The following is a 27658-nucleotide window of genomic DNA, read 5'->3' on the forward strand; positions in this document are numbered from 1 at the left end:
AGATTCTCTCTTCTTTTCTTCCCAGGATCTTTTCTCTTTTTTATGGTTTTTATTCCATGGTGTTAAATAAAAAATAAAACCCACACACACACACACACGCAAACTCACTCACTCACTCACTCACTCACACACACACACACACACACGCACACTTGTTTGCATTGCTTGCGAAGTCCCTTGCAGAGTGTTTTGGCAGCCGCTGTCATGTGGTCATTGAGGGGGGTAGGGGGTAGGGGGTAGGGGGGGGGGGGGGGGGGGGGGGGCTGGAGGCTGGCGGCCTCGTGGCCCAGGCCTGTGTGAGGAGCAGGTGCTCGCTCTTCCGTACGGTCAGCCCCTCACATCACGTCCGCTCTCTTGTCCCGGACCTTGTTGCGTAGTTTTGTCCGAGCTTTGAATGCAGCCGAGTTGTAGAGATGCTGCAAGCAAAGGAAAGAGACAAAGTGTGCAAAATGTTCACTATTACTCCTACTGCTGCAACAACAACACGCCTACCAACTAGAGTGGGTGGAGTGCCTGAGAACAGAACCTTCTGCAGCGTGTTCACTTGTTTTAACTCTAAATGATCCATCCTGCTATGTCAGTGTTTCCTCTAGGATTTTTTTAAGCAGTGGGGGCAGGCCTGTCCGAGTGTGTGTGTATGTGTGTGTGTGTGTGTGTGTGTGTGTGGAGTGCTCACCCGTTCTGTGCGGGAGATCTTGCTGGATTTGACTGACGGGTCCAGGATGAGGGGGGCACCGAAGCCAAAGATGTCTCTCAGGAGAGGGTTCCACTGCAGCAGCACACAAACACACTCATGTTAATTAAACTAAACTACTCTAACTAAACTTCTCAGATCATGTTGCCTCAGTCGCCCGGTCATGCCGTTTCGCACTCTACAATATACGGAAAATCAGGACTTACTTAAATCAAGATGCCACCCAACTTCTGGTTCAGGCAATAGTCATCTCACGACTCGACTACTGCAACGCCCTCCTGACAGGTCTCCCAGCCTGCGCAGTGAAACCACTTCAGATGATCCAGAACGCGGCGGCGCGCCTGGTCTACAACCAACCCAAGAGGGCACATGTTACCCCGCTACTCATCCAGCTACATTGGCTACCTATGGCGGCCCGCATCAAATTCAAGGCTCTAACGCTTGCCTACAAAGTAGTCTCCGGTTCTGCTCCCACCTACTTGAATGCCTTCATACAGACATACGCTACCTCCAGACCGCTGCGCTCCTCAGACGAACGACGTCTAGCTCTACCTCCGGTACGCTCAGGCCAATCCAAACTTTTCTCATCTGTTGTTCCTCGCTGGTGGAACACACTGCCAGCTCCTACTAGGGCAGGGACATCCCTCTCCATTTTCAAAAAACTCCTGAAGACCCAGCTCTTTAGAGAACATCTCCTCTCATAGCAACACTTACAACAAGTCTTGCTGATCCTAGCACTCACCAGCCGTCTTAAACTGACACGTAACTGTTAAAAACAGCACTCACTGATGCACTTATTCTTACTGTACTCTAATGTTTTTTAAATTGTCCTAATATTGTTGAGAATTGCTCTAAACTTAAACTGTTTACCATGTTGTTAGTCGCTTTGGCTAAAAATGCGTCAGCCAAATGTAATGTAATGTAATGTAATGTAATGTTAATGCTCTGTGGTGGCCAGAACCCACTAAACTGGGCTTCCTGAGCTCATCCGCACATTCTATACATATTCAATAACAACTCAGCTCAAAATGCACATCTGCATGCAGTTCAATCCAAATTAAATATGGTCATTCCCCTTATCTAGGGAAGAGTCTTGAGAAGTTGTGGGATCAAAACTTAAGGTTGCCATGGCAACATTTGTGGAAACACGTCGGTAGAAATTTTAAAAAAAATATGAATATATGTGAATTAACCGTTTCGACTTTTAACTTTCATCGCATTATACTTTATGCAAATCGAAGTGAATTGGATTCCCTCAAGTGAATTTTATGTGAATTAGATCAGTGGTTCTTAACTGGTGGGTCGGGACCCAAAAGTGGATCGCGGAACCGTTCTGGGTGGGTCGCGGAGCTTGTGTTAAAAAAGAAATCAGATCTAATATTGGACCTTTTTTTTGATAAACTTTGTATGTCCGTCATTGCCATGGACATGGATAGACAATGTTTATGTGACAGATCATGTTAGTAGACTTGTAGTCAAGACCGCCTAAACCGAGACCAAGACACTACCAAGACCAGAGGGTATCAAGACCGAGACCAAGGCCAAGACAGACTGAGTCAAGACCAAGACAAAGTCGAGACGAGGCCGAGACCAAGACCGAGACCAAAAAAAAAAAAAAAAACAGCTAGCGAGCTAGTGTTACCAAAGTCCTTTTAGGAATGTCCCTCCACTCGGCGGCCATATTGCAACGCTTTTTGGGTACTCATCGGGCATTCTATTCAGCAGAAATGTGCGCAAGGCTTCACCACACCAACCGTGCTCCAGTGTCGAGTTCACAACACATGATTGGCACAATGTCTGCACAACACAGCACATAATTGGCTCAAAGTAGTCAACTCACACCACATGATTCGCTCAATGTAAACACATTTTGTCGACATTTTTTTTATGTTACCAGGAAGCATGTCAGTAGAAATAACTTTTCATATTTAGGTGGGATAGATTGGAATCTTGAAATATAATAATCGTGACGCTGGGATATTCTATGGCTCACCAATTTACGAGATGTAGGCCTATATGTACTGAGTGAGACAAATATTTTATTTATTAGGCTAATTGCTTTATTCACTTGAGTAGCCTATATTGTCACTGAATCATTAGACTAAGCATGTGCATGCCGAAACCGAGGACAGCAAGTTCATTATACATTATGGTGGTTGGCAGGTCATTGTCTGCAGCAGTCCTGTATGTTTAGAAAAAAATGTAGGCCTATGTGTAGCATACTCGCTCAAATTGATAACACTCGTTAATAATAAGCTAATTTTTATTCATTGTTGACATGGTCCATGGAGGATCAGATGGGTGTCCCGGGACCTGATGAACACGGCGCTAAAAAGCACAAACGAGTGCGAAAGTTGCAGCCGTGACGACAGGGAAAGTGCAGGCAGCCACGAGAGTGATTGGTCGTGTAAAATGAACGTTGCTGATGTCTGGCTTACACAAAGCTATAACGACACAATCATTAGGTTTTCTTAATGAACGACAGTTTAGTTTAGTTTATAGATAAGAAATGATTTTGCCATAAAGTAGGCTAGGCCAAATGTTCGTGAAAAGGCTTGATTTACACACCCTGTAAAGTACCATAAGTAGGCTGGTTTACCAAATGACAGACAGTTGAATTTCTGAATAAAAAGAATGTTGGTGCAGTTTTGAAATCTTAAACGTGTAACCCCACACAAGCATAACGTGGTTGTAGGGAGGGGATGTGCTATTTTGGAATTTTACCCGGATACAACGAATAGCCTACTATTTTTTGATTGGATGTCGGTGGCTATTTATTTTTTTGATTTTGCTGGTGAGTGGTGCGCTAGTTCTGAACCCTGCGAGAAATCCTCTCGTATCCCTGCGCCTCCTCTAATAATTATGCAGATACCTTGACATCCCTAGTAATATTTCTGCGTGAGAAATGCAAGGTGTGGTGTGTGAGCGTGTGAACTTGTTGAATTGCGTGTGTCTCACGCCCATTGCGTGAGACTTGAGAACCCTGCTGGGGTAAGAGATTCAGTCCCAGTTTAAATTAAATTTAAGAAGGTATTATTGCAACTACAGACAGAACAATGCAGAGACAGAGCATGTCATGAATGTGTGTGACTGTAGAGTGATTCACTGTAAATGTTTTCGTAGACTGGGTGAGATAAACTATGTAGGCTATAGCAATTGCATGACAATGATGAGAGAGAGAGACTTTGCAAAACTTGCATTTTGCAGAATGCTTCTTTCTTGCCCCTGGACTGCAAATTTCTTTATGTTCCGTGAATGCAAATTTAATGATGGCGGAATTCGCTGACATTATTATTACTAGGTCTGACTGAGACTGACAGCTACGACGTAAACCTAACGTTTCGCGCTGGCTACACTTGCGTCTTTTGATTGGATGAGCGCCAGTTTCTTAATCACAACAAAATACATGTTATGTCATTGATTGGTTGCATTTGAAAGGTTGCATTGAAGGGCGTGAAAGGCGAAATAATTGAATGTTGCATTATCGAATGTTATGTTTTGTATCATGGACATATTTGTTGCAAATCTCCCGACCACTATGTCGACCCGAGACCGCAAGACCAAGACAATGAGACCAAGACAAGACCGAGGGATCCGAGACCAAGACAAGACCAAGACCAAAGACGGTCGAGACTGTGACAAGACCGAGACCACGTAAAAGTGGTCTCGAGACCGGTCTCGAGACATCCAACTCTACATGTTAGACATCACTTTAGCAGTAAACACAAGTAGGCTATGACCTTGAACATTTGGATTTACTTAAATTGAGGACAAAATGGGACAGAAACCCCAGTGTGTGGTGTGCAATGAATTGCTGGAGCATGAAACCATTAAAACTAACATGCCACATGGAAACCAAGCACCCCTTTCAAAGACAAACCTGTCGAGTAGCCTAGTTTGAAAGGTGACATCAAGACTTCACAAATGTAATGCCAAACATCAGCATGTTCCAAACAAATAGGCCTACAGGCACTTTGCGTGTCTTAGCATGTAGCTCACCATATCTGTTGTCTTGAACGCTATAAAAAATATATGGGTCGTGACTTCATGAACATGGGAAATTGTGGGTCCCAAAGCCAGACCAGTTAAGAACCACTGCCTTAGAAGACTGAATGTAAATTTCAAATGTTTCAATTTCCAGTCAGAATTTATTATTTGAATGGTCAAAATGTCCATTAAATTGATTGAATACCGACTCTGACTCTCTCACACACACACACACACACACACACACACACACACACACACACACACACACACACAGGACTAGCTGCTTGTCCTCCTCACCTGTAGGTGGTGGCGTACTCCAGACTCGGACACCTCTTTAAAGGCATCATAGATCCGCCTGCGCACCCAGCAGTCAATGTACAAGGCCTCTACACCAAAGCGAATCCTCTCCTCAGAGAAGTCTTCATTCTACACACACACACACACACACACACACAGAGGTAAAAGCAACAGTAAGAGTGATGCAAGACACAACAGCAGAAATGGGATGTGAAGCGCCCACTCAGATGTCTGAGGTGTAGCCTGCAGGAGCATGGGGAGATGTCTGAGGTGTAGCCTGCAGGAGCATGGGGAGATGTCTGAGGTCTAGCCTGCAGGAGCATGGGGATGTCTGAGGTGTAGCCTGCAGGAGCATGGGGAGATGTCTGAGATGTAGCCTGCAGGAGCATGAGGATGTCTGAGATGTAGCCTGCAGGAGCATGGGGATGTCTGAGGTGTAGCCTGCAGGAGCATGGGGAGATGTCTGAGGTGTAGCCTGCAGGAGCATGGGGATGTCTGAGATGTAGCCTGCAGGAGCATGGGGATGTCTGAGGTGTAGCCTGCAGGAGCATGGGGAGATGTCTGAGGTGTAGCCTGCAGGAGCATGGGGATAGCCGTTCCTCACCTCTATATACTGCAGCACTTCTCGGAATATGGACCTCTGTTTCCTGCGGTCGTTCTTGGCCCTGTGCTTATTCCCATCTGTGGCCAAACTCTTCAGAGCATCGCACAGAGAATCACTGTCCTCATATTCAAAGTCCTACATGTGAACAAACACACACACACACGTTCATAATGGGTACTGAGATAAATCAATTATAACTGTAGCTATTTGTCTGTTCAATTGTCAAACTGGTAATGGTCATTCGGGGCTATACATTATCTGTGGTGTTGACATGTAAAATACATGTGTGTGTGTATATGTGTGTGTGCTTACACACCCGATCAATGTCCCGGCCCAGCTCATAGAGGAGAGCGATGGTCTCTCCCACTGCAATCCTGAAGTTGACATCAGCACTGTCCAGACAGGCCTGCAGAAGAGGCAGGTGACTGCAGAGAGACCAGAGAGACACTGCATCAGCGTACACATGAACTCTATAAACTACTACAACTTCAGATCAAATTGGAAATATATTTTTTTAAACTGTCTTGTGTGTGTGTGTGTTTGATAGAGAGAGGCTCACTGGTTGCTGAGGTGTGTGTGTGTGTGTGTGTGTGTGTGTGTGTGTGTGTGTGTGTGTGTGTGTGTGTGATAGAGAGAGGCTCACTGGTTGATGAGGTTGCTGAGATGTGTGTGTGTTTGTGTATATGTGTATGTGTTTGATAGAGGCTCACTGGTTGATGAGGTTGCTGAGGTGTGTGTGTGTGTGTGTGTGTGTGTGTGTTTGATAGAGAGGCTCACTGGTTGATGAGGTTGCTGAGGTGTGTGTGTGTGTATGTGTGTGTGTGTGTGTGTGTGTGTGTGTGTGTTTGCTAGAGAGGCTCACTGGTTGATGAGGTTGCTGAGGTGTGTGTGTGTTTGCTAGAGAGGCTCACTGGTTGATGAGGTTGCTGAGGTGTGTGTGTGTATGTGTGTGTGTGTGTTTGCTAGAGAGGCTCACTGGTTGATGAGGTTGCTGAGATGTGTGTGTGTATGTGTGTGTGTGTGTTTGCTAGAGAGGCTCACTGGTTGATGAGGTTGCTGAGGTGTGTGTGTGTATGTGTGTGTGTGTGTGTGTGTGTTTGATAGAGAGGCTCACTGGTTGATGAGGTTGCTGAGGTGTGTGTGTGTATGTGTGTGTGTGTGTGTGTGTTTGCTAGAGAGGCTCACTGGTTGATGAGGTTGCTGAGGTGGGAGGCAGGGCAGAGGGTGATGAGGAGTGCCCAGGCCTGTAAAGCAGCGGTGTGCAGCAGGGGGGTGCCAGCTTTCTCCACGGGCATCACGCCCCCTGCCCGCGGGTACACACAGCTGAACACACTCTCCAGGTGGCCCAGGGACTTGAGCAGGTCCTGCCGAGACACGACACGTCTACACATGACCATGCTGACAGGACACGACACGTCTACACATGACTATGCTGAGAGGACAGGACACGTCTACACATGACCATGCTGACAGGACGTGACACGTCTACACATGACCATGCTGACAGGACGTGACACGTCTACACATGACCATGCTGACAGGACATGACACGTCTACACATGACCATGCTGACAGGACATCAAAAACAAACAAATGCACAATCTAACAAACAAACATTAACAGACATCACAACTACAGCATGCATTTCTCTTTAACACACATTTTCACAAACTTGCACACACACAGATTAACACATACACACACACACACACACACACACAGATTAACACACACACACACACACACACACACACACAGAAAGCTCACCTCTGCATCTTCTGCAGATGACACATAGCAGCACATCCCCAATGCACGAGCACACTGACAGACAGAAAGAGAAGGTCAGTGCGAGACCACAAGGGTGATTGCATGTTCATCTACTTCACAGCCTGCGCCACACCGCCAAAAAACAAGACACTAGAGAGGAGACATTTTGTTCAGATCTCCTTGATTTTGACCACATCGATTAAATCTGACCTCGGCTGAGCTCAGGCCATTCTCAGGAAATGGTTACAGTGGAAACCTGCTGATAGTGCACTTTGTCAGCGGCGAGCCCCAAGATACTCACACTCTGGCGTGCTGATAGGCTGGCACAGTCGTCAATCAGGATGGAACTGAGGATGGGCCGCAGGACCTTAAAGCCCTCCTCCCCCTCTGGGCCTCCCCCCAGCTGCACACACAACAGAGCACACACGGTAGCCGCCGCCGCCTGCTCCTCTCCTCCCCCTACACAGACCAGAGAGAGGGAGAGAGAGAGGGAGAGAGGGAGAGAGAGAGAGAGGGAGAGAGAGAGAGGGAGAGAGAGGGAGAGAGAGAGGGAGAGAGGTAGTGAGAGGTAGAGAGAAGGAGAGGGAGAGGGGGAGAGAGAGGTAGAGAGAGGTAGAGAGAAGGAGAGGGAGAGAGAGAGGTAGAGAGAAGGAGAGGGAGAGAGAGGTAGAGAGTTTATTTGTTTGTTTGTTTAATTTAAGGCCATTTCCGCAACTAAGGCTATTTAATGGTCAGACCATTGTCTGTTATGAGAGGTAGAGAGAGAGAGAGATGATAATAACAGTGATTATGCTGTGGACACCTCTTCTTTCACAGCTCTGAATGTACGTTCAGATTCTTCCCACGCAGCCTTCAATCCTCAGCCATGTGCTATAGTGATGGTAGCCAGCTGGTACGTAGCTGTGCAGGATGCACGTTAGCTAAACCTCCCTCCCAATGCGCTAGTAAGAGATGCTAGCACCCATGGGCTTTAGCTCCTTAAGAGACGTGCTAGTAAGAGATGCTAGCACCCATGGGCTTTAGCTCCTTAAGAGGCGTGCTAGTAAGAGATGCTAGCACCCATGGGCTTTAGCTCCTTAAAAGACGTGCTAGTAAGAGATGCTAGCACCCATGGGCTTTAGCTCCTTAAGAGATGCTAGCACCCATGGGCTTTAGCTCCTTAAGAGATGCTAGCACCCATGGGGTTTAGCTCCTTAAGAGATGCTAGCACCCATGGGTTTTAGCTCTCTTGCTAGCTCGCTCACCTCCCAATCCAAGGTGCTGTAAGTTGCGGGTTAGAACCAGGGCAAGTGCAGGGCTGAGCCAAAGATCCTTGATTACTAGCAAGATAGAGCAACGTAATTCGTTACTATGGGAGCAAAACGGGACAGTTCCGGTCTGCATAAATGGGAGACTCACCTTACGTCACTAAATAAACGTTCTCTCTTAACAAGCAATAAGAGCAGATAGACATAATTGTGTTCACAGTATTATTGTCCATAATCATGTATGATACCAATGAATCATTATTTAAGACATGGAATTAATCATTGAATTAAGTCTATGAATAGTTTGCGCCTCTCGCTCCGCTTTAACCCTCTCTGGCTGAGCCACGTGGTCAGCGCAGGTTCCACTTGTGTTTCTCACTCTCTTTCCCTCTACTTCATCTTCCCCCCTCCTGCCTCTGTCCAGTGTCCAATGTCCAGTGTCTACAGTATCTACAGTGTCCAGTGTCCACAGTGTCTACAGTGTCTACAGTGTCCAGTGTCCACAGTGTCTAGTGTCCAGTGTCTAGTGTCCAGTGTCCAGTGTGGGGCTCAGGCCCTGCTACGCACCCTTGCGGAGGCAGCGCTCCAGGCAGTCGCTGAGCGTGAGTCTTCTCTCCAGGAGGAAGTCCACGAGCAGGCGTGAGGAGAAGGCCTGGCGAAGACTCTCCAGGGCGCTCATACGCACCTTCACACTGAGGGGTCAGTTCAGCAAGGGTCAAGGGTCAATCATTAAAGTGTCTCTGTGATGCCAACACAAACAGCAGTGATGCCGCGCAATGACAGCGACCCCGTGGGCAGACTCTCTGGTGAGTGCACCTACCTCTTATCCATGACATTGTCGATGCATTGCTTCAGTTTGTCTTCTGTCTCCTCTTGTGCTGTTTGTTCATCTGCTACCTCTCCTCCCCCTAAACACACACACACACACACACGCACGCACGCACGCACGCACGCACGCACGCACGCACACAATCAAATTAAGCCTAATATATTGTATTTGTTGGCTGTTTAAATCTAGTCTTATTCATTGGAAGTGTGTGTGTGTGTGTGTGTGTGTACCTGTTCCCTCGTCTATTACAGAGGCACTCTCGCTGGCACTGCTGTAGTGGCTGAGAACCTCTGAGGCCAGGTCATCATCACTGACTCCAGACTCCGCCTTCACCCCATTCCTCCCTGAAAGAACAAGAGTCGGAGTGAGTGACACAGTAAGAGAGAGAGAGAGGAAGGGAAAGAGAGAGGAAGGGAAGGAGAGAGAGAGAGAGAGAGAGAGAGAGAGAGAGAGAGTTGGGCCAGTACGCTGGCAGGATAAAGTCATGCGAGTTCTTCTGTGTGCCGTGTTCAGTTGGCATGGTGAGCTGAGCAGCATGTGAGTGTGTGGACAGGTGAGTGTGTGGACAGGTGTGTGTGTGGACAGGTGAGTGTGTGGACAGGTGAGTGTGTGGACAGGTGTGTGTGTGTGGACAGGTGTGTGTGTGTGGACAGGTGTGAGAGAAGAGAGGATTCCATCTGCTCCTTTTCACAGTCAGCCAGTAGCCAAAGGACCACCAACACACAAGAGCGCAATGCTAAATCACCAACACACAAGAGCGCAATGCTAAATCACCAACACACAAGAGCGCAATGCTAAATCACCAACACACAAGAGCGCAATGCTAAATCACCAACAGGGTTGTTGGTTCATTCGGACAACTTTCTGCTCAGGAAAAAAGATTGGTAATGAGATCCTAAGATATCTAGCACCAAACGCTCTGACTCAACACACTATCTGATAGCATTATCTTGGTAGTAATAAACCATTTTTGTCATGTTTGTGGAATTTATGAAATACTGCCTGCTTAAGAGTCTGTGGTTTAGCATAACCTCTAATCTTGCATACACACCACAATCTGAAGAGACAGAAAACTGCCTGCATGGCTGTAACTTATGTTACGATGTCACAGTTATGGTTTGCTTTTGTTCAATGAGAAATAAACTCATATTCATACCTGTTGTGTGGTTGTATTCATCTGTTCAGTGTGAACAAACATGACCACATTAAACTAGACAGCCTGAAAAAAAGACAAAATACTTGTGTTGCTACAGTATATGAGTGAGTATATGTATATGTGTGTGTGTGTGTGTGTGTGTGTGAGTGTGCCTGTATCCATCAGCTGTCTGAGCCCATCTCTCTGTCATAGATCTGTCTATATAAAGCAGGCCCTACACTCACTACTGACAAGCACACGTGCATGTGTGTGTTCATACACAGACACGACACCTGCGCACACGCACACACGGTAGGAATGGCCCCTCTGACCAAAGGTCAAAAATTCATATGAACTTCCTCACCCCAAGTGTCTCTGCACATGCGCATAAGCATGCGCATGCGAGCATGCACGTGCACACACACACACACACTAACATCGCCATTGGGCAAACCCTTACACCCAAACTACTGTCAGTCATGTGACCTCATCCGTATACGCCCTAATCTGGATAACATTAGAAAGTCCTGAGCCAGCAGAAGCACATCAATGCCCTGTAGCACACACCCCATCCTGAACCCAAAGCACTCCACCCAAAGGAGCACCTCCCTTTATGCTGAGTCTATGTTCATTCAGACTATTAGGTTCATTCAGGCTGTCCAAGCCTGCCCATAGCTACAGTAGCCCATAGCTAGCCACAACTACCTCATCTCCCCGCTGCAGGCCCTGACCTGGTCTCCACCCTGTCCTCTCGCCGGCTAAGAGCGCGAATCTGGAGGAAAGTTCACCACTCGGAAGCCACAGCTCGAGCTGCACAAAGCCTGGCTGTTCTCCGCACACACTCAAACAAGCACAAAAGCCTGCTATGCGTGAACCCAAAACACAAAAGCCTGCTGTTCAATACCAACTGACTGCAGGGGAGCTTTCTACCAAACTTATCCCCACATACACAGGGCTCCAGACTAACTTTTTGCACTGGTTGCACTGGTGCGCCTAACTTTTTTTCTTAGGTGCACCAGCACAAAAGTTAGGTGCACCCAAATTTTCAACCACATCACATTTAACACCGCAGCAGGTTCACTTTTTTTCCTTAATTACTGTCCTATATAGGTTGTCCTATAACTTATGATTTACAATTCTACAAGAAAAGTAACTTAATGAAGTGTTGGTGCTTAAAGTGCTTCACTGAGCTGAAATGTAAACTTAAAACATATCAAGATTAATTAAATAAAAATAACAGTGAGTAAATTAACAGTGCACGTCTTTTAAGGGCTTCAAATCTCATGGCTCAATGTCTTACATACTATCCTTCATGATCTTTAGGCCTTGGCTAAACCAGCTCGCCATGCTAGCATCTTCCATAGAAATGTATTTGAGCACAATTTAAAGAGATGTTCCAAGTAGCCTGGGGGATTTTTATGTGATTTTGCAATGATGATTGCAATAATCATTTGACAGCCCCACAATGCAATTTACTTTTTAATTTTAGTATTTTTAAATTTTCAATAAGAACATGGTTAATGCAGTAACAAAATGTTAGGCCTATTATTATAGGCTATTGCAATGACTTGCCATGCTCGAACTAAATGTGCCCATTCAATTCACCGTAAACAATGACCACTGTATACATGCAGGGAATATTCGGGCTTTAAATGTAGCAGCGATGTTCGGTTTGCGCCAAATACTGGATTAAATTGATTGATGCCATCAGAATGAGTTTACACAACTCGCGCGCAAAACGAATATTGCTGTTGAAAATCGGGTTACTCCCTGCATGTAACTGCGGTCAATGACGCACTCCTTTTTGGTGATATCTGTATCTCTGTCGTTCGAGAAGGCCTTGTATGCATTGTTCGCAATTTTAAGACGTCTTTTCATCTGCAATGACTCCTATAAATTTGGCGCAAGTGGCATTCCTGTACGTCGGGTTTACGTTCAAACTATTTTTCTGGTGAATAATTATTTCGGACTGAACTTGGTGAAGGGAAGTTTCACTAGGCCTATCATAGGCAACGATAAACTTGATCATCATCTCGGGCTCGTCTGATCGGTTTGCTGCTGCCAGCCGCTGAAAGGCAGTGGGGAGAGGGGACATTTATCTCGGCCTATGTGACCACACTGTAATGCAACTACATCCACTCTGTTTATCTGACACATTTTCAAATTTACACACAGACACTGGGCCACGGCCAATCAGAGGGGAGGTCCCGCCCTTCACTATCTGTGATTTGTTTAAACCACGATATTGGCCAAATATGTGTCTGTTATTGAACCAAAGGTAGAGTTTCAATGCGGACGCTTTTTCCTCTCTCGAATAGCTGGTCGCACCGGTGCGACCTCCGTTTTTTTTTGTCGCACTTCTGAAAAATTAGGTCGCATATGCGACCAAATTGGTCGCACTCTGGAGCCCTGATACACATAGGCACATATACACACAAATAAATCACATCATTCACAGAGATTACAGTTCCTAAAATGATACTATGGCTGACTTAAGACGTGTAACACAAATCCTACAGCTTTAACCAAACTATCCCTGTTGACCTATTCAAGTCCTACAGTTGTCACCAAACTGTCCTTGTTGACATATGGCTCATTCCCTGTCCCTAACCTTATAGACAGCTTCAACTGGCCACAAGCACATCACATTTAAAATATGAATTGTGATTGCAGATTTACGAGCATTTGTAGTAGTCATGTCACTTTGCTTGATTTTCTGTTTTCTTGCTCACACATACGGCCACACAAACACACGCAGAGTTATTCTAGTGCATTACTGTGGATGAACTGAGGTCATGTTACGGTGGGGAAGATGATGAATGGCACGGAGAAGCTGAGAATGGGAAGCTGGTGTGGATGACCGGGGACGCCCCTGGGACCAGTGACACGTGCAAAAAAAGATGGATGAAAGGCCAAACAGTTGCAGCTCCAGAATTCTCAAATTCTAAAAAGGTCTGAATAAGTCAAAAGATTTAATTACAAGACGGATTAAAGCATTGCAACTCCAAAACGTGACACCAGTTTAGATCCGTTGGTTAAGGCCTGGTGACAAGGGGATACTGTGGACAAATGAAACAGCGTTTGTGGCCCAATGAAACAGACTGCTGCATGCAACTGAAATGCTGGAGCTTGGGGAAGGGTACGGGCAGTGCAGAGTTTGGTGGGAATGGAAGGACCGTGTAAGGACCGTGTAAGGACGGCACGAACATGCAGGAGACTCCCGAGTTAATGCCAAGGGCAGAGCTGGGTGGTGGAGATCAGCTGTGGAGTCACATGGCACAGCCGGTGCCCAGGGTGTCCTGGGGGTCGGGGCGGGCGGTGGCTGGTTACGGAGGATGGAGCTGGGAGATGTTCACACAGAGCTGTTAATGTGGATGTGGCGAAGGCAGGGAAGGTGGCCAAAGGCCTGAGCTCAGCCTACCTGAACGGGGCGTGGATTTCCCCGAGAGCTGGAGCTGGAGCACTTCCTGGCGCAGGGAGCCTGCATGGGGTGTAGTGGGGCAATGTCAGATGACCTCAGCAGTGAGTTCTGTCTCTGGTCCAGTCGTCATAGTGATCATGATCATCATAATAGTGATAGTTGTGATGTGCCAGCACATATTCGGTTAGTTTTGGGATGGTCTCAATCCCAAGCTGCACATTGTGACATTTAAAGGTATGTCCATTCCGTCTAAAGTGGTTTAGCCAGTTTTGTTGATGCTAGGCTAAATGCCATGCTTCAGCTGCATGTAACCACATGGACTAGTGCAGCCGTGTGTTTTGTGGAGGTGCCGCTGGGGACAGGTACCCTTCTGGGTCCCATCTGGCACGTGCTGCAAGCAAAGCATGTGCCAGGCTTGCACATGACCCTGACATCACTGAATGCCCGGCAAGGACTAAAGCAGTGTCCATTTCTCAACCTCAAGCAAAGTCAAGTTAGCCTATATTCTGGACCAAGTTTAGCTTTGAGCCCTCAACATTTTACCATCCCACAGAAGACTGGCAAGGCAATCACTCTAAATATACAACAGGCATGTTTCAATGGGTCTCTCACACGAGCCAGCTAAAAATATAACCACCTTTCAGCCAGCCAACTGAAATAGCAACACAACTTCAGTGTCACTTTTGTGTGAGTAAAGCAAATATGTGGATTCCAGCATGACATTGATAATCAAATGCTGTGAGCTGTTGTCAGAGAAAAGCTACAGCTGCAAGGCTATGTTTGATCTTGTGCTAATAAGATCACAACCCTCCACTTATTCTATTCTGAGCATATTTAGATCCTCAATATGTGGTATGGCATTATATCTATATGCTGTTATAGCTATTACTCTAATCTAACCATTTTCTTTAATATGCAGTTTTACCCTACTGATGACGTGTTATTGCAATGGTGATGCTGCTCAGTATGAGAGGAACCGCATGTTCACACATCTCCCTTTCTACACTCTGCAATGTGTTTGCCTGTGCAGATAGAGGTCAGTCACAGCTGTTCCAACTGAAGGTATATCTCAGAAGGTTACCTGCTATCTACGTTCTGGTATTTGCTTCTATGTAAGAACTATCTACCCGCCACCACTAGGGGTGTAAGAAAATATCGATAAAATTTAATATTGCAATATTTTATCTGCCAATACTGTTTTGATTTTCAAAAATATAATATTGATATTATTTTATTAATAGTTTACATGCAAGCCCTTAATTTTGTTATTGCCATAGGCAGAACTGTACTGTACAGTGTACTGGATTGTTTTCCTAAAGCAAACTCTGTTACATACATTTTATGCATAAGATGGTGTCTTTTTTTAATAAAAGTTCTTCTAAAGTTAGGCTTAGAAAATCGCAATATATCGCATTTCGCACAGTATTGAAATATATTGCAATATACTGAATCGTAACCCATGTATCATATGTATGTATCGCCAGATTCTTGCCAATACAGCGGCCTAGCCACCACCCCCATTTATGTATGGGTCGGTTGGGCCCCGCTTCTGAGCTGTGTTTTTCTCAAAGTTTCTTCCACATAAAAAGGAAGGTTTCCATGCATCCATTGCTTTGTGCTTGCAGTTTAGGAATTGACTCTGTAAAATGCTTTCAGAAAATGCCTGTTATTAATGAAACTGTATAAATTAATTAAATTGATGTTTTCCAAATATGTGTCCAGATCATGATCAGATCCATTAGGCTATTCAACAAACCTCAATAACATTTTGGGCAACTTAGCCTAGCTCTCTTTTTTTTCGGTGTAGGAGGACCAGTCACGTCCAGGCTTCGAATGACACTGTCAACTTCCAATCACGGTAGCTGCTGGTTGATTTGATGATCACCATATGTCAAGCCGGAATGCGTTTTGGTTTGCTGCCTGCAACCATCATACAAGCAAACCAGCATGCTAGCCAGTAGCCACCTTTACATTAACGTCGTTAATTTACAACGTTACAGGCTAAACAATGCTAGCGCGCTTTCTCTGCAGTCAACAGGCAATCACACACATGCTAGAAGCTATGATGGCCCAAAACTTTCGCTAACTCAGATTGTGAAGTTGCCGGGTTATAGACGTTAAGATTTACATAGCAACTGAGTAGCAATACCGTGTTGATAACATTATGTTAGGACTAAAAACGTTTAAACTGAAACTGACGATGCACGTGAAACGTGACAGTGTCTAACGTCAGCTAACGTTAGCATACAGTTATTAGTTATTAGTTAGGTATGTTTAGGTGTGTTCACATGCCGGTTATTTAACGTTAACATTTGCTGACACTGCACTTCAATAAGTAACGTTACCTTTACTGGATGCACCTTTCTTCCCTTTTTTACTTCTTGGCATGATGCCAGTCAGTTGGTCCGTTCCTTGTTATGGACAATCTTAGCTCGGCAGTCACAGCGGGACTCCCACGATGGCTGACCGACGTCCGATCAACACTCAGCAGTCACATAAAACAGTGGGCCACTGGTAGAGCCGACCTGCCTACTGGATTTCGGCAACAGTGCGATGACTCAAATTTTCCCAAAACAAATGAACGATATCCTCCAACTCGTGAGCTAACGTTACGTTACTTTTTGACTTGACCACTGAACAGCTGTAACGTTACAAACACTTCGATTGGCCAAGTGTTAGGGCCTCCCAAGGCGTGAAATGTGGGATTTCGCCTTCTTTTAAGCGTGTATTATCTATGATTGTCCCCAGGTAACCAATATCTAATACCAGGCTGAGAAGATAAATATTTTTCGGAAAGTTTAGGACGGGGTATCGTGCACGTTGCTGCCGCAGATTCCACCATCTTCTCCTCGTAACCGCTTTCCCATCCGGCACGCTCCACCTCTGAGAGTAAATGGATCTAAGGATTATGGGTATTGTGGTTTCCCGGTACCATGGTCTAGCTATTCAGAAATGGCAACACTGGTTCGACAAAATACAATTCCCACAAGCAATTAACACGACTCAGCTGTTAGATGTGTTTGAGATGTGATAAAAAGAAAACTGTAATGTATTTTGAGTGTTATATCCACACGTGTTGCCTCAACAGTTGTCCTCCACGATATCGAGATGTCTAGTCCGACTACTCACACCACAGGATTTTGTAATTTTTTTTTGCATTTTTTTTTTACAGTAGGTCTAATGAAGACGAGATTCCCAATAGCATACAAAGACATGGCTCAAACATCTAATCCATCTAACCAACACAAACACAGTCTCTTCAAAGTACTTAAAAAATCTTTATTAGTGTCAATCAAAGAAGACTAGTAAAATTATTAAAGACTTCCAAATAAATTAATATAAAAAATGAGAGGACCATCGATGTTCACAATAGACTCTTAAAATATAAATGGACAATCAACACTGTCCTTGTTCCCTGTAGCCTACTACACAAGAGACATTTTTGTCATTTAGAAAAAGAGGAAAGGAAACATGAAAGAGAAGCTCTTTTGCGTTGTTTCTAAGCGCCCACTGGCGTATTCACTGAGCATTTAACTGGGGCTATTATTAAAATAATCATGCATAAATTATGCACATTTGTAAGTAAAATAAGCCCATCATTGTTTTTACAATGTCTATTAGTTCATCATGACGAAGCTGTCAAAATATACACTGCTGTCTTGCAGTAGTAGTGGCAATAGTCAGTAGTAGTCAGGAGTAGTCGTGTACCAGTAGCAGTTTTACTTTTACAAAATGTTTTTATGCTAGGTACATGAACATGAAACCAGTGGAATATTCCCATAGACAGTCACAGTATAAGCATTCCAAGTATGTGGCTTAGTGAGAGTATAACACGAACATACTATGCATACATGGTGTCTGCAGCTGTCCATGTGCACATCTGCAAAGTCCATAGAGATCTACCACTTACTCCCACACCTAACAATCTCACTACCACCATGTACTTGGAATACCCTCAGATGTCATATGGATACAAAACATGCTGAGATCTTTGGTCCAGTTGCTGTCATATGGAACACAACAAGAGACTGGTGAGGATGGGGAACAGGTTACACGCTGTATGACCTCCATGTGAATCAGACTGTGATTGGTCCAGTTTGGCACTTTTAATATCGCCCATTATCAAATAGCCATAGGCTAAAATGTAAGTAAAGATTAGGTCTTGACTGATTGATTGCCTATTATTTCGATATGGTATCATTGGTCCACTGTATTGTGACAATTAAACGAACAGGCCTACATTTTGGTTTGTTTTCTGATATACTGAATGTAAACATAATCTTACAGCATTTGGACTATCAGGAGTTATACACTGTCAATACACTGTTGCAGAAGTCTTGAACAATGACAATCATTGCAGCTAGCATTAGCTGTTATATCACAGTACAGGACAAAGCAGGTCAGTCATTAATCACAATATTAAAATGCTCTTGTTGCTTAAATTCTGTCTACAAGAGTGTAAGCTCACATTAAGATAAGGAATGTTACTCTAAATACATATAGACTGGCTCAAAAATGATTTGGGTGCACACACACACACACACACACACACACACACACACACACACACACACACACACACACACACACACACACACACACACACACACACACACACACACACACACACACACACACACACACACACACACACACACACACACACACACACACACACACAGTAGTAGTACAGAGAGAGTTATAAATCAGCAGTGCAAAGTGCTGATAGGTCAGTGGGTGATGTATCATACATGGCCATTGATCACTGATGGTCACTGCTTGAGGTGTCCAGTGAACCATCAGCCCTATTGACCAGTGTAATATTTGGAGGGTACAAATGGCATCTTGCTGACTACAGCTGGCACTGCTTTTTTCCTGACCTCCACCTGCACCGCTGTGCCCACCTTGCTAAAGCCGGCTTCCACGTAACCCATGGCTACATTCTTTTTGAGGCAAGGGGAAGGGCATCCACTGGTGATTTCACCTGGAACAACACAGAAGTGCTACATTGTAAATGTCATCTTGCATTTTTATAAACATGGCATTCTGTACACCATAAGCTTTCCTCACTCTCATACACTACAAGCACTGAGAATTAAATCTTTTACATGCATCACCACATAAGCCTATGCAGTCTCAGGTCAGATGTGACTTCAGCAATTATACATCTCGGCACATCAATTGGATAGTGGCACAATTTAATTGCAGGACATAATACAATGCCACAATGGCACATATGCTCACATACCATTCCACAATGGAAGGTTTGGAAACTAAAAATCAATTTCATTCTTATTTTTACACTTAGCCCTCTCATAGAGATAAACATAGTCATACAGGAGAGATCACTCTTTTGGCCGAGTGATGGACTGACCTATGACGCGGCCATCTGGTGCAAGGATGGGGGTGTGCTGTCGAACAGGTGGCCCCGTGGAGATCAGGCCCACACGCTTTCTCTGAGTTTTTGCTTTGATCTGAGGAACCACAATATCAGCCCCAGGGAAACCCCTCTGCTGCCGCCGCCGCTTGCCTTGTACACAAACACACAGCCCAGTTACACTACGTTGAAGGAACGTTTGTCAAGTGTATAGAGGCAGTACAGAAATATTAGGATCTAAGTAAACTATGCCAAATAAGTAATGTAGTACAAACATACGATAATTCTGTCTAGCAATTGGTCAGAAAGATAAAAATTGACAGTAGTGTACCGATAGTCCACACCAAGCTGGCTTCTACAGGTGTGGTGTTCTCATCAATGTCGTTGCCATAGAGACACAGGCCCGCCTCCAGTCTCAAGCTGTCCCGTGCGCCCAGTCCTGCTAGCTTTACCTCAGCGTTGGTCAGCAACTTCTCAGCCAAAGCCACTACACTCCCAGAGGGAACAGAGATCTGAGGAGAATAAAAACAGACGGTGTGATTGCAGTCGCACACCGAGAGCTCATGAGTGGCATAGCACCCAAGCAAATGAGATGGCATGTACCTCTACTCCATCCTCTCCTGTGTACCCACAGCGAGTGACCCTGCAGCCCTGGATACCAAACACCGGGGTCAGCACAGAGGTCATGAAGGTCAACTTGCTCAGGTCATCAGTCACCCCTGGCTGTAGCACACGTGCCATAGAGGGACCTGGGGATACATATGTTCATCTGAATATAGCCAGATTCCGTTGATTAAAGCCCATAGATAAAAGTGGCACAGCCAACCTTACCTTGCAGAGCAATAAGACTCTCCTCCAGAAACTCCAAATCCACATCATGACCTGCAGCTTTGAACTCCTGCAGTCTTGCCTGAACACACCAATAAACACACATTATAACTGCTGAACACACCAATAAACACACATTATAACTGCTGAACACACCAATAAACACACATTATAACTGCTGAACGCACCAATAAACACACATTAGAATTGCTGAACACACCAATAAACACACATTATAACTGCTGAACACACCAATAAACACATACACACCAATAAACACACATTATAACTGCTGAACGCACCAATAAACACACATTATAACTGCTGAACACACCAATAAACACATACATTATAATTGCTGAACACACCAATAAACACACATTATAACTGCTTTCAGACAGAAGTGTAAGTCAACCAGGAGTTATTTATCAACAGAGAGAAAGATCAGACAGATCCAGGGCTGGTCATGTCTTTGCTTGCATTTGGGCAGCCGTTAGCGCTTCGGACTTGTAACCAGAGGGTTGCTGGTTCGAACCCTGACCAGTAGGAATGGCTGAAGTGCCCTTGAGCAAGGCACCTAACCCCTCACTGCTCCCCGAGCGCCGCTGTAGCAAGCAGCTCACTGCGTCGGGATTAGTGTGTGCTTCACCTCACTGTGTGTTCACTGTGTGCTGACTGTGTTTCACTAATTCACGGATTGGGATAAATGCAGAGACCAAATTTCCCTCACAGGATCAAAAGAGTATACTTATACTTATTTCCTATTTGGTATAAGAAAGTTATAAGGAAATCATAAAGGCAACAAGGACAAGGAGGAAGCGGTGGCTGTTCGTCATTTACGGGTTCAGGTTATCAGCCTGCCTTGCACTCACTAGCCTGCCTTGCACCAGAGACTTTCTAATGAGGAGACACAGCACTCAAAAAATGCTCCATAGAAATGCATGGGGCTAGTTTGTCACGCCAATATGGCCGTTGTCTACACATATCCCACCCCTTCCTCGGCAAAACGTCGACATGTGAATACATTGAGCCAATCATATGGTGTGTTGTGAAAACATCATGCCAATCATGTGTTGTGATCTCGCCACTGGAGCAAGATTGGTGTCGTGAAGCCTTGCGCACGCGCAGTTCGACCCAAAGACTGTGCCCGATGAGTGCCCATAAAACGTTGGTATATGGCCGCCGAGTGGAGGGACTTGCCTAAAAGGACTTTGCTTGCACTCACTAGCCTGTCTGAAAACAGTTTATGTCAGCTTTTACAACATGATGGACATGATGTATTTTATGAAGCTGTATTGCTCACATACCCACACACTCTTGGACACACATACTGTACATTACGACCAGACTGAATAAAACACTAATTACACGGCAACATTACAACCCCAGATATTTACCCTGCATATAGATTTTTCGTTGTGACAAAAATCATGTTGATGACAAAAATTAAACTACGCTCATTGAAGCAGAGGCCAAGTGGCAGTACTGAGGGTCAATCTGAGTGGGGATGACTGAACTAGTTAACCCCTAGCAAGGACTATGGAAGGCTGCACACAGTGCAGACAGTGCAGTGTTGAGTTTTTGATCCTGTCTGGGGTGTGCAGAGGGACAGTGCTGGTCTCACCTTCATGTGGGCAGAGTCTTTGTCAGCACAACCAGCATTGGAGACAACATACAGATAACCCTGATCGGTCTTAGTGACGATCAGGTCGTCCATTATTCCTCCCTTCTCATTGGTGAAGAGGGAGAGCGACCCCTGGAGTGAGACAGAGACAGAGGTCAGAGGTCAGGTAAAGAAGCCTGTTGTATTGCACCTGCGCCTATGTGTCTCAATGTGTGTGCATGTGCACATGCTCATGTTTTCGTGTGTGCTTTTGCATGTGATTGTGTCCACCTCCGTGGCATCATCTGACCTGGTTGTCCTTTAGTTCAGCAACATCTGCAACAATCAAGGACTCCATGAACTTTACTCTGTCCTTCCCGTGCACTTTTGTCTGAGAACAAAACCCAAATAACAAATGGTTGTGTCTGCAAAAAACACAATCTGTGATATACAAAAAATTGCTTATCCATTAGCAGAGTAAGAAGTATGTCTAGCCCCTCTAGCCTCAGTCAGGCATAAAACATACCAACTTGTGACCACAAGCACAGAAACATTAAAACACCTCATTGCCCACACATACAATATGCTTGAGATCACAAACACATTCAGACCATCAACAATTATGAATTTATACAAATAATGAATCAAGCAAGCATGTACAGACACACACACCACACACTCTTTCTCACAGCAATACCTGAAGCATGTGGCTGACATCAAACAAGGAGCAGTGTTCTCGCGTGTGCATATGGGAGACGATGTGGCTGTCTCTATACTGCACGGGCATACTCCAGCCGGCAAAGCCCACCATCTTGCCACCCTGATCTCGATGGAAGTCATACAGGACGGTCTGCTTCAGAGGGGCCTGACATGCAAACACAGGAAATAGAAAGGAATTTTTTTAAAAGCCTGTCTTATGCGCAATAACACAGTCTTTCCAGCGGAGGGCATAGTATTTTATGGCAATGACACAATAATGAATTATAACTTAACACGGATTGTGTAATCGTAAGCAGTATTATGGCAAAATAATTGCTTGGTGTGTTTCAGTTGCAATCTGATCGAGAGAACGAGCTAATTATACAATGAGATTAACATTAGGCTTCAATGCAATCTTGTGTTTTCTTTCCTGTGTCCGTATGCAATTAACTACATGTCTGCTATATAGTCCGGTGCACAGCCCATAGAGCCCCATTGTGGACCCGGAAATGTTGAGTACACCAAAGTTTTATGATGGAAATATATAGTATGGGTTCCCAGCATGCAGAAACTGCCGGATGCTAATTTGCATATGTTGGGCAATTTGTGTAATTGAGCTAATTAGCATAAATGAGCATAATAGCCTATATTTATCATATTATAAGAGCTGCTTGGCCAAAATGGACAATGTTAATATGTTTTAGGGGTTACTGGAGATGCTGAGTCCATATCTGACATTTTCAAGATTCTAAATCACTATTTAAACTTGGTTTGGTCACATTTTTTTGGTACAATTTAGACAGATTTTTGGAGGATAGGGCTGTAGCGATATACAGTAGGGCTGTAACGATACACCAACCTAACAATTCGATTCGTATCACGATTTTTGACCCACGGTTTGATACGAACCTCGATTTTTCTTTTTTTGGATGGGGGGGGCTAGACATTTCAATAGCCTACCTTAGAATACCAAAGGATTACAATGTAATATCTGTATTATTTTATATCTTGATATAAAAAGAGAGAATACTGAATGTCTGATATTTATGACAGCACACTTTATGCAGATTAGCCTATAGCTTAGGCCTACTATTGTTATTACAACTCTACCACATTCAGCTGTCTGGTTGAAGCCTGGAAATATTGTAAACAAAGTAGCATAGTTGGCTAGCTTATCCTAGTCTACTGATTGGACTGTTCAGTCTCCTCATGTGTGTTTAAGGTAATACTGTTCTCCTTGGGACAAGCCTTTTGGGAAACATTGGTATTGAGATGATCATTCAGTTCTCCCAGAATCCCCAGCGCGAAACATCGTGGGAATCTCAAGCACAGTCCAGCACACCAACGTTACACAGCTCCCCCTACAAGCCATTGCCATCCTCGGCGCGGGCGTTCCCGCATTCAGTCCAGCAGTTAGTCTCTGGCACTGCCACACAGCAGGTGGGGTGCACACACCGTAACTGGCACTGCACCTCCGATGCTCCACTCCGTCGTCTCGCCAGTCGGGGCAGCAGACTCCAGTTCCATCGCAGCCGGACCACGCTGCACACAGCTACAGCTACCGACGTTGGCGTCCCTCCTCTGCTGCCTTGTCGCAGAGCTGTCCTCCGCTGTTCCGGCCGCTCCACACCGCCACGATCGCGCCAAGGCCTAGACATTCTCTCTGGCTCGTGCCATCGGATTTCACACAACAAACTTTTTTCCCTCTTATTTTTGTAAAGAGCACCGGTGAACAGGCCGACTCGAACAGGCTCCGCCAACCGTCCGTCCTCAAGGCACCACCTCCTTGCCGCTCCACCTCTGCTCTGCTCCGCAGCCAGGGCCACCGCCAACTCCAGCCTAAAGCGCTCCGGCGGGGGCAGGGGCTCAAGGTCTTCTCTCGGTAAGGTCAGCGCCCAGGCCAGCGTCACTACCTTATTTTCCAAGGCCGCTTCCTCAGACCGCTCTCCCAGTAGCGTGAAGTCCTTCTCCGTTGTGGCCACTGCATCAAAACCCTCTTCAGGCAAGCATTTCTCCCGTAGCTAGGCCCAGGCGACGGCTGGTCTCCTCCCGCGGCTTCTACTGAAGGCCTCTGTAAGCTTTTTAGTACCCCTTACAAGGGTTCTCTTCGGATCTTTTTGCTTGGGCCTCCACCTAGCGGTGAGCATGGACGGATAATGAACTTTCGGGCCCCTGGGCCCAGATGTATTAAGGGCCCCCCATTAATTGTCGCATATGTAGAAGGGGGGTTTGGAGGTCCTTCCTCAGAAATATTTTAATTTGTTTGATGTGATTTCCTGTATTCTGGTGCATTTTGGGGATGGCCAATACTAAATTCAATCAGATTCATAGCCTACATCCTGATGTGTTGATATTGGGGCGGTGGTAGTATAGTGGTTAAAGAGCTGGGCAAGCGTGCAGTAGCCTGAAAGTTGTCGGTTCAATTCCCGGCTTCCACCATTGTGCCCTTGAGCAAGGCACTTAACCCCAAGTTGCTCCGGGGACAATGTGATCCCTTGTAATATAGCTGACATATGTAAGTCACTTTGGTCAAGAAGTGTCTGCTAAATGTAATGTAATGTAATATTGAGGCAATGATTTCAGGCAAAGGCTTGGGCTTCAGGGCCCCCTGACCCCTTGGGCCCCTGGGCTGGGCCCGGTAGGCCCGTGCAGTAATTCATCCCTGGCGGTGAGGTCTCCCACTCCCGGCTCCTCCAGCACTGAAGACACTGTCTCCTACAGAACGCAACTTGCTCCTCCATGGAAAACGTGCCCATCTACAGGTGCTGCTTTGGAAAGCAGCAGACCGTCCTGATACGCCGGCTGTGGATATAACCGCGTTTGGAGGGAGTTAGAAGACAGGTATGAAGAAAGGAGAGGAACTTGCCCGCCCGGGATTCAAGTCCTGTTGCTCCTCCTGATTTGTTAGATGTTATCAGCTGTAACGGCAAAGCTGGGTTAAAACTGTGTATACATGTACTGTATCTGGAAAGTGCAGCTGCAGGCCTGGCCTGTACTAATTATTGTTTCTGCAAAGGCAGTGATGTTACATGTGGCAATATATTTACACAGCAAAAACAGCAGAAGGACAGGGATGAAGAGTCTGGAGAAGATGGCGACAGGACAACGGATGAGGACAGTGAGGAGTAGTAGAGGCTAGTTCTTCCCTTTGTTACTCAATTGTGAGTCACAGCAGAGGGCCAGTGAATAGCCATTTCCAAAATGATTGTGGAATTCAGAAATAACTTGAGGATCCAAATTATTCCTAAACACTGAACATTTTTATCCTCTAAAAATCCGTCTAAATCGCCCCCAAAAACTCAGCAAAATCAGCTTAATGAGAGTAAAAACGTGACCAAACCAAGTTTAAATAGTGATTTTGAATCTTGAAAATATCAGATATGGACTCAGCATCTCCAGTAACCCCAAAAAACATACTAACATGGTCCATTTTGGCCAAGCAGCTCATATAATATGATCAATATAGGTGATTATGCTAATTTATGCTAATTCGTTTATATATTTCCATCATAAAACTTTGGTGTACTCAACATTTCCGGGTTCACCTTTCTGTCCACTGGACTAATACACTAGTAGGCAGCTAAGCTTTTTAGTGTTACCTGTATGTCTGAGATATGCAACAAGTGAGACTTATTAGCAATCTCACCCACTCAGCTAGTTGTTATCTAGCAAGATGAAAGGGACAGACAGAGTTCATATATAATCATGTGTCTCAGATATGCTTCAAAAGCTTTATTTTAAAGGGTGAAGGTCCAATGTCAAGGTTTGCCACATTTACCGTAAAACTACTACGACTTTACTTCCCATCAGTCGTCAGCTATTTCTCACTTAAAGGGTAGAAGTGAACTCCTTCTATCCAAATTCCATTTTTATTAAACAGGCATTCAGTTGCAGCAGTCATAATGTTCTGTTAGATACCATCAACACTCTGATTTGATCACAGAAAGTAACTGACCAATCAGTGTAGAGAGTTGTGTGAGGTTGACCTCTGATCTTTAGACTGGATGCTACCAGAGCTTATCAGTCTTCACCAAACAAGTCCAAAGTCATATACTACACTGAATACCCTCACACTTTCTCACAGAGAGAGAGAGAGAGAGAGAGAGAGAGAGAGAGAGAATTCACTGGAAACCCAACATGAATCAACACAGCACAGCATGAATAATATTGTTCTTTTTTCTACTTTAAGTGACACTGGTGTGCAGCCACACCTAAATCTTGAGTACATTCTACAAAAAAACCTTATTAACTCAACATTGAGCTATGTTGAGACATTGCGGTGTGGGTGTATGTGTCTGTGTCTAAACTGTGATGAACAAGTCATGCATGCAGGCCACATCTGTGGTCTTGCTGTAGGCCCATTTGTACTCCCTGCTCTCGTGCTTCCTATTATACTGCACCCTCATCTGGACCATGTGTAGCACGAGGACAAGGGAGGGTAGGTCTGTAACTCGCGGCGTTCTGTGGCACAGCTCTCGCATCTGTCACCGTGTTGGACATGCATGACTAGCCTACCTCTGAATGAGATTAGAACAAACGTAAGGGGGTAATGCAACCACTGAGTTTGGGAGTATGTGTCATTTTTCAGAAATGTAGGCTACGATATAACTCACGTAACTGAGTAGCCTAGTCCATGTTGACATTGGTAGCCTACTCGGCCTCATCCATCCCCATCGCATATTGATCCAAATAAGCTGCACAAACACTACAAGTAATATAATATATCATGCATTCCCCTGGGGGTGCAAAACGTCTAAATCCTCAATCAAAGCAACCAGGAGCAGCAAGATGCTTTCTGTCCCAACATGCCTATGTTGCAACTTCTACTTGGTGACAATCCTGTTACTTTACCTCCGAAGTTGAAGCATGTCTCTGCTGCAGCGCTGCTGTTCCAAGTTTCAATGTTCGCGGGGTTTCCCTCAGAGCCCGGTTACCGATACCAATGCCCGACCGACAGCAACCTAACACCTGTAGAAACATCTTTACGTTCTAACCTCACGCTCTGTAACCAACGAGAACAGATTCGTTTAGTTTCTTCTTCTGGACTCCGCTCTCAACCGCATAACACCGTTTTGGGAAGTGGTGGTTTGTGGGAAATGTAGTTGACATTCAAATGCATTCATAGGGCTACTTTCAGGACTTGGAGCAACATATTGAGCATTCTTTG

General features: G+C 45.2%; 2 protein-coding genes across 3 annotated transcripts; both read right to left on the reverse strand.

Moving 5' to 3' along the window:
* Window positions 1-237: 237 nt before the first annotated feature.
* Window positions 238-16831, reverse strand: ifrd2 (interferon-related developmental regulator 2). Of its 2 annotated transcripts, XM_076276274.1 has the most exons (13): window positions 16330-16831; window positions 13985-14044; window positions 9659-9772; window positions 9420-9507; window positions 9167-9291; window positions 7654-7811; window positions 7353-7406; window positions 6771-6949; window positions 5902-6010; window positions 5586-5720; window positions 4982-5110; window positions 677-769; window positions 238-416 (listed from the first exon to the last, which is right to left on the reverse strand). In XM_076276274.1, exons 1-13 carry the CDS (start codon window positions 16370-16372, stop codon window positions 336-338), a joined length of 1368 nt encoding a protein of 455 aa, XP_076132389.1. In that variant the 5' UTR covers window positions 16373-16831; the 3' UTR covers window positions 238-335. The 2 variants fall into 2 exon arrangements, with proteins under 2 accessions (XP_076132389.1, XP_076132390.1); XM_076276275.1 differs by lacking the exon at window positions 13985-14044.
* A 411-nt stretch (window positions 16832-17242) lies between these two features.
* amt (aminomethyltransferase) lies at window positions 17243-27534 on the reverse strand. The gene is made up of 9 exons (XM_076275786.1): window positions 27343-27534; window positions 22490-22657; window positions 22103-22183; window positions 21814-21945; window positions 20193-20271; window positions 19965-20110; window positions 19693-19873; window positions 19359-19514; window positions 17243-18968 (listed from the first exon to the last, which is right to left on the reverse strand). Exons 1-9 carry the CDS (start codon window positions 27469-27471, stop codon window positions 18790-18792), a joined length of 1251 nt encoding a protein of 416 aa, XP_076131901.1. The 5' UTR covers window positions 27472-27534; the 3' UTR covers window positions 17243-18789.
* Window positions 27535-27658: the final 124 nt, after the last annotated feature.

The sequence above is a fragment of the Alosa pseudoharengus genome, unplaced genomic scaffold, assembly GCF_046254945.1.
Source record: "Alosa pseudoharengus isolate Yale_2024_CS ecotype anadromous, Long Island Sound unplaced genomic scaffold, YU_APseudo_1.1 YU_APseudo_1.1_scf_9, whole genome shotgun sequence".
Lineage (NCBI taxonomy): Eukaryota > Metazoa > Chordata > Actinopteri > Clupeiformes > Clupeidae > Alosa > Alosa pseudoharengus.